Below are 13,511 nucleotides of genomic sequence, written 5' to 3'. Positions count from 1 at the left end.
TCTCATCCTACTGGTACTGTCTGGCCTGATTTGTAATTCTGCCAACGAAAAGAGGATTTATGAACAATGATTAATAGTAATACATTCAATGCAGTTTTTAAGAGAGAGCTTCCTAGACAGAAATTGCACTCAAATGTAACCAATATCGATTAACTGAATTCAGCCTTGACGCTCATTTACAAAATGTTGTATGTCATAAATGATAATCACAATGAGACTTTTCAAATGAGAACATTTCATTAGACACAGGCGGGCCTGATATACTGTGCATTTGCAAACAAATAAGGAAGAATAGGTGTACGGGAGCTCATAATTGCTATGATTTTCCTTTGAAAAATTAAGGGGAAAATCAGTAGTACACACAGGGAAATTGATTTATTTAATTTCAGAACAAAACAATGGCGGCTTAAAGCCCTATAACCACACCAAAGGGTCAAGACGGTTTTAGCGTTGTGCCTGCGTTGTCCCTGCGGTGTGATATGTCTTGTTGCACGTTGACCCTAGTGATTCAACGTATGGAATTCATTGGCCCAAACCACACCAAAGGGTCGAGACGGTTTTAGTGTTAATTCCTTGCAACCGCTTGGAACCAAGGAGTTGCATGGTGACCCTTTGGTTTGGTTAGGGCTTTAGCGCCAGGAGGTTATTTATTATTTCAAAAGGAACTTTTAACTGCTGTAGCAGGTTCTCCAAAGAATGCTGTGACAAGTTTCCTATTAGGTTATCAGTGTTCAAACAACACCCCTGGGTGAACACATTTGACAACTGACCTTTTTAATCTACACATGAAAGGCAATCATAATATATCAATGTGGAGGTGATTTCTCTACTTGTGACCAACTAGAATGTCTTATGCCATTTTGAACTGGGATAATTCTGCTTCTCAAACCAACACAATTAACAGGTGATTGTTGCGATAAGATTTACGGTAATATACTTGCATCTGTGTCCTAATACTGCCCTACATCTCCTATTTTGTAAGTTACTCATTACATATTCTTTCATCTACAGTCTACAGTGTAGACTGTAGATGAAAGAATATGTAATGGCAATATATTCTATTTGCAAATGTTGTGCCCTGGCACAAGAAAGTGATATACAGATCGATTGCCACTTATTGCCAAGAACAACTGTTGATTGTTGTGCAGTGGGCAGGTAACACATCAGAGTGTATGCAAATTGCATGTGGAGTCCCTCAAGGTTCTGTTTTGGGACCCAAATTATTTAATTTGTACATTAATGACATTTGTGACGTATCAAAAATATTACAATTTGTTTTGTTTGCAGATGACACAAATTTCCATTGCTCTGGATATGATTTAAATAAGTTAGCTGAGACCATTACACATGAAATGAAAAAATTCAAAAAATGGTTTGATATAAATAAGCTCTCGCTGAATTTGTTCATGGTTTTTGGAAATAGGAAAAAGGATGACCAGGTGGAAGTAGTCATAGATGGAGTGGCCACCGCAAGAGTATCAGAATTTCGGTTCTTAGGTGTAATAATGGATGACAAATTAACATGGAAATCCCATATAGCGCATGTTAAGAAAAAGATCTCAAAGAGCATTTTTATTTTAAACAAAGTGAAGCATGTGCTAGCAAAAGAAGCAATGCGAATATTATATTTTTCACTAATTTCTCCATATCTTAGTTATTGTGCTGAAGTGTGGGGGAATACGTACATGAATACCACAAAACCATTATACTTATTACAGAGAGCAGTACGAATCATGCACAAAGTGCATTATAGAGAGCACACAAATGGTCTATTTATAAAATCGAGGGTATTGAAACTTGAACATGTCGTGAAGCTACAAACCTTATTAATTATGTTCAGAGCAAAAAGCAAAACATTACCAGTTCATTTACAACAGCTATTTGAACCTAGTTCAGAAAGTGGGGATAGTAGGAGGAAATTTGATTTTAAACATAAAAGTTGAATGGACCACTCAAAGACTGATGTGTCCTTCGATAACAGGAATCCGAACGTGGAATTCTCTGGATGACAATTTAAAGGGTTGTACAAATATTTGCCAATTTAAAATAAATTACAAAAATCTAATATTTAGGCAATATGAAGCCGACGAATAGGTTAGCCATTATTTCTTGCACGTGTCATTGCTCAACTTCTTGCTTGTTTTGTCTTACTCTTTTGTTTTTGTTTGTTTTGTTAGATGTGTATGAGCCAATCATTAAAGTAAAAACTAACTTTTGAGTGAAAAGGGGGCAGGTATTTATAAGAATTTATTCTTCTTCCTGCTCCTATTCGTCATGGGTGTATCAGATAGGTATGAAAAACAAATGAATTATGTAAGACAAATTAATTGTTATCCATTATGATTTGTACTGTATTGTGATACTCCATGTGCGAAATAAAATGAAATTAATAATCTAAATTATACTTCGAGGAGTGGAAAGTTGAATAGAATATTAATAGTGATGGGATTATGATATAAAAAGGACATTAAGATATTAGATATTAAAAAGGTTGATAATCATTGGTCAACCTGCCAAAATCCTTAGTAATGCTCATTGCTCACTTATTACTACCAGAGGTTGGCAACCTTTTGGACATGCAGTGCCATGTTTTAATTAAATGTTGTCAGTGTGCCATATCAACACTAAGTTGAAATTAAATATTTCCAACTGATTTTGTGTAAGGAAAAAAAAATCTTCTTCGTCTTCTTCTTTCACATCAACATAATGATCATTAAACTTAACCCAACTATCTCCCAACTCCCTCTCAGGCCTCATACACATATCAAACAAACATTCTGTGTTCCGTTTGTGTTTCATGGCCGCCTCAATTATTTTCCAATGGAAGTCACATGGTTTAACCAAAAACTTGTGTTTGATGGGGGGAGGGGGGCAATCAAACACAAGTGTTTATTAAAACCACGTGACTTCCATTGGAATACACACGTATCAAACAAATGTTTGTTTTTAATGGCTGCCACAATGCTTTTCCAATGGGAGTTTTTTTGTTTGATGGGGGTGGTGGCAGAACACATGAATTATGTGCAGGATAGATGTGAGGGGGACTTCAAAATGACAAAACCTTATTGAAATCTAAATTTTAAAAGAAAAAGCCTCTCTCTCACACTTATGCCAGTGATCACCCTACACTGTGCCAATATTGGCACCCATGCCTACCCCAATCTATCCTACCAGTATCCTTTATACTGCACTGTCCTACCAAGATGGCTCTGTCTAATCAGAAACCATATAGATCTGGGATATTGCTGGTTCGGCAATCGGCATTGTGCAACTTCACATTAACGATGCCCTCTACTACTCTCACAATGAAATGCATCTGTCCATTGCAAATTCTATACTAAAGACAATCAAAATCTTTGAGGGTGGCAGTTTCATATGCTGCTATGCAGGTGCTCTACACCTTGATTTTGATTGTACAACACGTGTCTATATTTGCAGTTATCCACACTTTTCCTGGGCTGTGTGTGCTCCACTTCCTGTCGATTTGATCCAATGAAAACCAATGAAACTGGTCAGATGACCAATGATATCCAATGGAATGATATCCTGAGCACACACAGCCCAGGAAAAGTGTGGATAGAGAGTGAGCAGAGTGAGGACAGGGACATTGGGTGAAATGAAGTATGAATGTTTTCATTGTCTTTTGTTTTTGTTAACAATGACGATCAGTTGATCTTTTACAATCACATTTGAGGAGCTATTTTGATGCTCTAGTCATTTGAATACCTTTCGTTTAATGAATTAAATTATTGCATTTAATTGTGTTGTCTTGTCTTGTATTAACTTATTTTTAATTTTGTGGTTATTTCTTCTTCCTTTATAATTTCAATCTTCATTAAATAATTCCTTTAATCTCTTTTGAAAAGTGTTACACTTAAAAAACGAAGTAAATCAGATTGATGTTGAGAACCTCACAGGCCTACTGGGAAATCTATGCTTTTGCCTCTCCCTGGTGGACAGTATGACTAAATACACTGTTCTAATACATTTTCAACACTCCATTGCTCTTTGAAGCCTAACATCCTTATTCTGGAGGGAACATTACCTGAAAATATCTGATCTACAAGCTGTTGTGAGCTTGTAGGGTAAAAGTACAGTGCCGGCTCTGTTCAACTAATATTAGCAGTTTAATAAAAGGGTTTAAGTTGACAAAACAATCATGCTTTTGGGAGGTTATGCTGCAATAAAGCTTATAAAGGTAAAGTCGTCTGAAAGATAATCCTTTTTTCCTCCACACCACAAAAGCTTTGTTATTATCCAAATAAATAAATAAATACACATCATTCTCAACACAGAGCAATGTTAGCTTTGTTTGTTAACTTCATAAACACAATATCACACAATATCCACGCAGTATTGTTGTTGGAGTTCCAGTATGTCATTAAATCACCATAGTGCCTCTCGGATCCACTCAAAAGTGTTTGCTTTGCTCTGGTCCCAGGTATCCAGAAAAAAAATCAAGTTTTCATTTTCTCCAAGGTAGATGACTCATTCTTCTCTTCTACCAGCTACTTAGCAATTGGTTCTCAACTCTGGTCCTGGGAAGTTGGGACCAAGACTACAGCTACAGTAGTATTCAACTCGAGTACTCAACCAGATTTTATTTTATTTTATTAATCTAATAATCTTAATCTAAAAGGGTCCCTTTTTAGGTACTCAAGGCCAGAGTAGTAAACCTCTGCTTTAGGGGTATTTGAAGGTTTGTGGAAGGAGATACATTTAATGGAGCGTATCTTCATATTATGTTTTGTATAGGTTGATGACACAACTAATATGACACTAACAATATTTAGCAGAGTTCTGAGTAAAGTTCAACTGGGGCATCTGTGCTTAAACTATATACATTCTACATGCAAGGGACACATTCACATTTCCATCCATTTATATAGAAAAATAATCACACCTGTATGAAGTGAGGGGCGCTCTTATCATCGTACATCATCATCACAGACTTCTTACCGACAGTTGAGAGTTGAAAGCCTATACAAGATATCAATGTTTGTGTTACGCAATGTTTGTGTAATGTAACTAAAAGCTGGACATAGGAGTGGCTAGAGCCCCTCAAGGCCATCAAAGCAGACCAGAGGTAGAAAACTGTCATTCCCTGATGTCATCGCTAGGGACGCATGCATCAGTAAGCAGGAACTGGGGATGGCAATGAATGACCGGGAAGTCTGGCGTGATATTGTGAAATCCATGATCTCGACCGCGGTCGAAAAATGATGAGCGCCCCTCAAAAGACAACACACAAACTGTTGACGTCATGAATAGATCAGTGTCTCTCAAACGTTTTCAGGAGAGCCCCACCAACCTCAGTTAAATGTTGCATTTGAATGGGCATCTAACGGAGTTCCCTTATCTCTGTGATCTTTCAGTCCACAGTGCTACATTACGTTTTTAAATCCCAACGGGTGGAACATCACAGGTTCCAATCCATTCAACGCAAGGACAGGTTGCATCAGGTGTGAACCCAGTCCTGTGTATGATGTATCCTCTGTGTTCCACGTGATGCTGGGCAGGTCTCTGTTGGGTACATTCATTCCCGAATGAAATGTTGAACATAAAAAAGGACAGCCGATGACATGGAGTGCTGAGTAGATTGGTGTCTTTCTTACCAAGGAAAACAAATAAAACGAGAACCGCAGGGTGTTTTTTTGGGCAGGCACACAGACAGCTCGCATCCTGGATTGGCACTGTGCTTTTAAATCTCTCTTTTAAAAAACGTTTTAAATAAATCCAGCCAAAAGCAAGTTTTTGGTGTGTGTGCGTTTTACTTGGTGGCTGCAGGATCAGTGTCGGACCGCATGCTGAAGGGTTCGAGGCGTTCACTCTCGGGCAGCATGTTGTTGAGGCGCTCCATCAGAGGGACGGTCTGGTCGATGCCCATCTGGATGCGCCGCAGGATCATGGACATTTCGTTGACTTTCTGGATCTGCTCTGCGTACTTGGCATAGCGCTTCTGCCGCTCCTGCATGATGCTGAACAGGGTCTCGACCGAAAGGTCCATCTGGGGGCGAGGGGAGAAAAGAGGGACATGATGCTGAACAGAGTCTCGACCGAAAGGTCCATCTGGGGGCGAGGGGAGAAAAGAGGGACATGATGCTGAACAGGGTCTCGACCAAAAGGTCCATCTGGGGGCGAGGGGAGAAAAGAGGGACATGATGCTGAACAGGGTCTCGACCGAAAGGTCCATCTGGGGGCGAGGGGAGAAAAGAGGGACATGATGCTGAACAGATTCTCGACCGAAAGGTCCATCTGGGGGCGAGGGGAGAAAAGAGGGACATGATGCTGAACAGAGTCTCGACCGAAAGGTCCATCTGGGGGCGAGGGGAGAAAAGAGGGACATGATGCTGAACAGAGTCTCGACCGAAAGGTCCATCTGGGGGCGAGGGGAGAAAAGAGGGACATGATGCTGAACAGAGTCTCGACCGAAAGGTCCATCTGGGGGCGAGGGGAGAAAAGAGGGACATGATGCTGAACAGAGTCTCGACCGAAAGGTCCATCTGGGGGCGAGGGGAGAAAAGAGGGACATGATGCTGAACAGAGCCTCGACCGAAAGGTCCATCTGGGGGCGAGGGGAGAAAAGAGGGACATGATGCTGAACAGAGTCTCGACCGAAAGGTCCATCTGGGGGCGAGGGGAGGAAGTGGGAGGAATACAAATGCATGAAAGTGAAAAACGAGTAGGGACCAGAGAGACAATAAAGACGAGAGAGGGGTCAGAGATGAAGAGAAAAAGAGGAAGGGACAGAGAGAGATGGGAGACATACCGTATAGGCATGAAATATAACTACCGTAGTCTAATTATTTTCATTCATCATCATATAGATCTCATTAGTTATACAGTGAATGCCAGGAATAAAAACAACAGTTAACATTTTTTGTAAAATGCTGTCCAGAAGATACCCAACTCCATTTAGTCTCCACCAGGCCGAAGGCATGGGGAGAGTACCCTCACAAAAACATGCAGGAATCCTGGTCTCTAAACTGCCTCCCCCTGGCCAGGCAGGGCACCTGATGGAGGGGAAAGGAACTGGTTAGAATAACATGTTCCATCCACGCACTACGTCTAACCGGGGAAACTCCCCCCTGTCATGAGGTCAGCCCGTTGCTCTCCCCAGGTTGGTGGAGGGAGTGTAGCCCCAAGGATTACATTAGATAATTGACACTGGGTGAAAAAATGGGTTACAAAATGGTGGGATAAATTTAAAAAAAAAAGAAAAGAAAAGAAGGAAAAAAATGGAAAAGGAAAAATGGATAGCTGGTAAAGAGATGTATTTACCTCTTTGATCCTCTTGACCAGGGCGTTCTGGTCAAAGGCCACAGCCTCAGCACACTGGTGGAGGTGGTCCTGGTAGCGGACACACAGCTGCAGAACCTGACCCGAGTCCAGCCTCTCCAGGCATACACTACTTGGGGATGTCTGACCACTGAGCACCCCTGCAGAGCAACCAAGATCAAATGAAGTCTCAGAACACTGAAATACACACGCCCCGCAGGCAGATATTCCCAGTTTTAGTTCACCTATTCAGTATTTAAGTCCGACGTCATTTTGTAGTGCTACGTTACGTCCGGGTCCAAGTGGCACCAGCTCCCGTCCGCATCTCATTGTAAATAGCATATCTAAACGCGTGAATCTTTTTACAATGACGTTATTTTTCAGAAAGGAAGCCATTGAGGGTTAAAATAGGTCTTAATGCTTCCAACTCGAGTAGAATTATTAATGTTTTGTACAAGTGTCCATGACAACAAAAATATATGATGTGGAGACAATAAAGACTATTATTATCATTATTATTGAAGGTATTTGCGCTGTAAAATATTTCGGGGGCATATTTAGAATGTGTGCAGGCTTGAGTATGTTAAATCTAGTTTGCATTAATGAGGATTTAGTTGACACAATAAAACAAAATGGCGATAGTATTCCATGTGGGGCAGACGGCCTGTCACAGCCAGATTTGGGAGAGCAGCGCAGCTTTGTTGTTGCGAGGAAAGCGGTAAAATTGTTTTCGTCTCAGATTTAGTTTTGATTGATTGATTGAAATATTTATTAACAGTTTGTAGAATTTACAGTACATTTTAAGCACAAACTCAATACAAAGACTGTCAACTGTGAGTGGACGACCCAATTAAGCATTACACTTGTTTACAACAGGGTCCACATTGTTCAATTCATCAAAACATTTAAAGACATACAAACATTTAGAGACATACAAATAGACATTTCTATGTAGCTAAATTCATCATATGGGAAGCAAAAAAGGGAAAAGATACAATATACAGTGAGGGAAAATGGGGTGGGGGGGGGATTCAGATTTTACAGAGGCCAGTTTCGAATTGCAGCCATCCGTAGGTGCCCTTTGAGAGCGGTTTTGAAGGAGTCAAGGGATTCACATGTCTTAATGACTGTTGGTAGGGCGTTCCACATTTTGGTGGCATAGGAGCGAAAAGTATTTAGTCCCTTGTTTGTGCCGAATCTGGGTTGTACATGGTTTGTTGCACTCCCTCTGGTGTTGTGGGTGTGGACTTCGTTTACATTAAGGAAGTATTTAGACAGGTACATGGGTATCTTGGTGGTGTATAGAATCTTGTGGACCAGACCCATTGCAAGATGCTGTACTCTGTCGACGACCCTAAGCCATCCCAGCCTGTCAAAGTGGGCAGGGGTGAGGTGGGTTCGGGGGGTGAGGCCAAGTAGGAGCCTGACCAGTTTGTTTTGGGAGGTCTGGAGCCTTGTTTTAAGGGCCTTTGAGGTGCTGTGGTACCAAGAGGTGGATGCATAGTCAAAGAAACCTTGTACGAGGGCTCCTGTTAAGGTCTTCAAGGTGTTTTTGCTGACCAGTGAGGAGATCCTGTAAAGGAATCTTGTTCTTTGATTGACTTTTTTCTTTTTTTTTTTTAAGATATTTTTTTGCGGCTTACGCCTTTTTTATTGATTTTGTAAGGGACAGATAGTAGGCTGACAGGAAACGGGAGAGAGATGGGGGGATGACATGCGGTAAAGGCCGTGTCGGGTCCGGGAGTCGAACCCGCGGCACACCGCGACTGGATCACCAGTCCGGTGCCCAGACCGTTACGCTACGGCCTGGGCCCGATTGACTTTTTTGATTACGTTGGTGGCCATCTTATCACCGGAAAGATTGGCCTCCAGGATGGAACCTAGGTAGGTAATTTGATCTTTTCGTGTGATAATATTGTCACCCACTCTAACCAAGAAGCCATCTGCCTTGCTGAGATTACTATTTGATCCGAAGAGGATGGATTCAGTTTTTCCCAGGTGTAAGGATAGTTTGTTATCAGCGAGCCAGGTGCAGATTCTACCGAGTTCAGAGCTGAGGGTCTTTTCAACCTGCAGTTTGTTCCTGTCCGAGACCAGCAGTGCTGAGTCATCTGCGAACAGGAACAAGTTGCAGTCACAAGCTGAAGTCATGTCGTTAACATATATTAGGAACAGTAAAGGCCCTAGTATGCTTCCTTGTGGGACGCCACAGCTCACTGGGAGGGGAGGGGACAGTGTTCCGTTCACCTCCACCATCTGTTCTCTCCCCTCCAGGTAGGATTGCATCCAGCTCACTGATGTGCTATCAAAACCAATAGCTTTAAGCTTGTTAACCAGTATGGAGTGGTTCACGGTGTCAAAAGCCTTTTGGAGGTCCAGCATGACCATGCCGCAGTATTTTCCAGCGTCCACCTCGTGTTTGATGTGGTCGCTCAAATAGAGGAGGCATGTGTCAGTGGAGTGGGATGTTCTGAAACCAGATTGGAACTCGTACAGCAATTAGTCCGAAGGAGCGTCACAGTATAACTCTATGGGGACACAAAAGCGACACAAAAGTAGGACCCGGAAGTATCTCAGGAGGGGGCGCTCATGTCACAGCTAAAATACTGAATAGAGAATAGCAATGGGCGTGGTTTTCTGGACAGAGTGAAAAATCTCCCATTCAATTTTCCCTGTAGAGATTTACAAAAATATTTATATCAATTATTTTAAGCGTAGAATCAAGCCATCCAGGATCCTGGTGAGTCATGAGCATAAAAACTTTGATTCTGTGGAAGAAAATGTTTGAATAATTAATGATGATATACTACGTGCATTTAATAAATACCTTTTGTTTAGCTGAGCGGATTTCATATTTATTTTGTCACAGAATCAAAGGTGTTATGGTTATGATTCACCAGTTTTTGTCGCCTCCAGCGAGGCAGACCACTCGGCCCACTTGGTGAGAACTTCGTTAGGAAGTAGTTAGGCAAAAAAACTGTTACGACGACGGATGGAGACACGTCATCTCAAGCGTTCTTGAGCAACGAGAAGCACTGCAGAGCGAACCGCAGGCGAGTAATTTCCCGCGCTGAAGTCCGTTTGAGCCGACTCAGCACAAGTTAAAATCACAAGACCAGTGTGTAAAGTAAATGACTCTTTCTAAGCCATTTAGACCTGAGTACGCATCTGTGTCACATTAGCTTTTAACCACTTTAACCATTAATTTATAGCTCCTTCTAATGCAAGTATTGACAATATCTTAATTAACAATACCAACTTTGATGGGGCAGTATTGCATCGTTTAAAAAATATATGGTTTAATTAATTTCCTTAAAAGATTATATTTTTCATTTCCTGAAAATTTTACATTTTGTAGTTACGAGGTTTCCTCTGGACAGCAGAGATATTGTGGGGCTCCCTGGCATGAAAAGGTTTCACTGATAGAAACACACGTTTTTCAGAAAACTGTCTCAGGTCTCAATGGGTTAAACACTCCACTGTTCCAAGTGACATTGCTCAGTGACTAAACAGTTTAATGTGACTGTACTGGGGGGAAGTGAGAAAATGCAGTCTCTTAAGAAGTAAAGATAAAACAATTCAACAGACATGGACATATTAAGGGAAGCGAAGAGAAGCTACCTTTTAGAAGTGGCTGAAATGTGGGGATCTCCTGGAGCTTGATGACATCTGGGTCATTGTGTATGTTCCGCATGGACTGTGTTCCCTGAGCCACCACCACTATGTCATCCATCTTGGCCTTATGTTTGGCCGGGGAGGGCACCACTGCAAAGAGCACATTCATACAGTCCATCAGCATAGTTTACTATGAAAACCTGAATCTCCCGTCAGTCGGTCGGTTGGTGGTCGACTACGTCTCCATATACTGTATGCCGAGTGGAATAGTAAGAGAGTGGCGACACGCTTTGATCTCGCCGCAAAGCGGGTGCCCATGGGCTATAGTTCCAAACATTGGAACATATCTCTATTCTATTCTATTGAGATAGAATGAGCACTTCCGCATTCCGACACTGACCTCATCAAACCCTGGATGACCATACATGGAGATCATCACCTAGATCTGCATAGCTGTCCAGCAACTTTACATCTGACCTCAAACCCTTAGATCTCCATATATGGAGCTGACCTGTTCTGACATTCCATATGTTGATCCTTCCTCTTTTCGATGTCTCCCTTTTGACTGACTAGACCTGTACTCCTACTTGAGAACGATGCAACTAATGAACCTAATGATATAGGTTGTCATAGCAGTAATAGCCCCCGTTTTAACTGTGTTTGTGCCTGTGTGAAGACTGCAAACTGCCCACTGGCAGAGCCTGATTGGTTGAGCCTCAATTGGCTGAGGCAGAGGCTGGAATTGGTGAAAGGAGTTGGCCTCATTAGGCCCTCTGGCAGAGCCAGAGCCTGGCCCAGGTGAAAGGATTCTATATAGACTATATATATAAGACTATAGCTCTGGTCCATAGCTCTAATGCGTGCAACGCATTAGAGCTATGGACCAGAGCTAATATGACTATAGTCTATAGTCTAAATCTTAGGCTATAGTCATGATCATGAAGTATACGAGCCGAGCGTCATGTGAAGTTGTGAACCATGGCCAGCAAGTACCTAGCCCCTTTCGGGACCCTCCATAAAGCTTTTCTGAAATTTGGATGAGTTTTATGTAGGGTCCCTGCTCATAACTATATTTTCGTATGGGAATTCTGGAATGCGGACATAAATATTCTCTCTAAGATCGTATCTGCTGCGTTTGACGGCCTTTTTTAGTTTAAGTTATTCTGAATTTGTGAACTATAAGTACCTATACAAACCGCTGCGAATATCTCCTGTGGCGTGGAAGCCGTTAAGTATTTTTAATCTTTGTTTGACCGATTTGGTCGCTTTATTTCTTCTTGTTTGTTTACCGTTTATTGTACCGCCTCCCGGTGTGCGGTTGGCTTGTGCGGCTACGTCCCTGCCTATAGCGCCACTAGCTAGCCAGATACAGAGTCTCGACCGGTACAATGAGGTGTCAATAAACAAGGAAGGAAGAGAAGAATCAAAGCGACCAAATCGGTCAAACAAAGATTAGAAATACTTAACGGCTTCCGCGCCACAGGAGATATTCGCAGCGGCATGTATGGGTACTTATACTTCACATATTCAGAAGCCCTCACACGAAAAAAATTCGTCAAAGAGCGCAGACAGGCGTTATCCACGTTGTTTATGTTTTATGTATGTCCGCGTACCAGGTGGCAGGATACTGCTGGAACAGGACCCAATGGTCTGTGTCGTCAAGTACCATTGGGTTCTGCTTGGAGGGCTAGCAAGTACCCTGCCTCGCAGGCAGGATACAGGTACCGAAACATGAACGACGTTTTCTGCTTTTTATTACATATTTCTTAATTTTTATTTCTTTGCTTAAGTAATCAACAAAATAACAGCACTGGTAGGAAAATTCACCTGATGAGCTGTAATCGGAATGCTTGTGTTCCGACTCCCCGCTTTGTTCCGCTCCCATTGTTGTGACTTCTCCTTCAGACGGTCAGCAGACAGACAGATGGATTATTTCCGTGCCTTGCAAAAATAGTTTTACTGCAAATATTTTAAACAGCAGAACCGAATCAAAATGTGGCCCAATGTAGACATAGCCCTCTGTACTTTATTGTCAAATACCCGACAAGCGCAGACAGTTGTCAGTATGCTCATAGATGTCTTGTCTATGGTGCTGCTGGGCAGGCTGCACACATACTTCCGTACACAGTGGTCACGTGGAAGGCCAGCGCAAGCTTCACGCATGCTCATGGCAATGGTTGAATTAAAGTCTTGAGAAAATATGCTGCTATTTGTCCCAAAGTTCAATACTGCAAAAAAACCTACTTGTTTAAAACATGTGATATACATGTTTACAAAATGCTGTAGTGTACATACAAAATGCTATATTTTGAAACTTGCTTTGGCAATGTGAGTGTATGTTTTCTAACTAAGTAACTAGTAAACTACATATATTTACCTGATATTTAAGCACTTAACTTAAGTATAATTTTGAGGTACTTACACTTTACTGGAGTATTTCCAATACATATACATATTACATAATAGAGACTAATATTGTAATTTTACTCCACTCCAATTATCTGAAAACAGGCTATTTTGGCACGTTTGTGGGATTGTTTTTAAATGTAAATAAAATGTAGTTCCCCTGGTATGAAATTTGCTTAAAGGGGATTCTCTAAAATGGTGTAGCCTACATC

At 41.6% G+C, this 13,511-nt stretch overlaps 1 protein-coding gene across 1 annotated transcript; it reads right to left on the bottom strand.

Moving 5' to 3' along the window:
• Positions 1-4,410: 4,410 nt before the first annotated feature.
• On the bottom strand, positions 4,411-12,985 carry borcs5 (BLOC-1 related complex subunit 5). The gene is made up of 4 exons (XM_083762629.1): positions 12,721-12,985; positions 10,900-11,043; positions 7,282-7,439; positions 4,411-6,007 (listed from the first exon to the last, which is right to left on the bottom strand). Exons 1-4 carry the CDS (start codon positions 12,776-12,778, stop codon positions 5,771-5,773), a joined length of 597 nt encoding a protein of 198 aa, XP_083618755.1. The 5' UTR covers positions 12,779-12,985; the 3' UTR covers positions 4,411-5,770.
• Positions 12,986-13,511: the final 526 nt, after the last annotated feature.

This window comes from Protomyctophum parallelum (assembly GCF_964188405.1).
Source record: "Protomyctophum parallelum genome assembly, chromosome: 4".
In the NCBI taxonomy this organism is placed as follows: Eukaryota; Metazoa; Chordata; class Actinopteri; order Myctophiformes; family Myctophidae; genus Protomyctophum; species Protomyctophum parallelum.
This window is presented reverse-complemented; position numbering and strand designations above follow the sequence as displayed.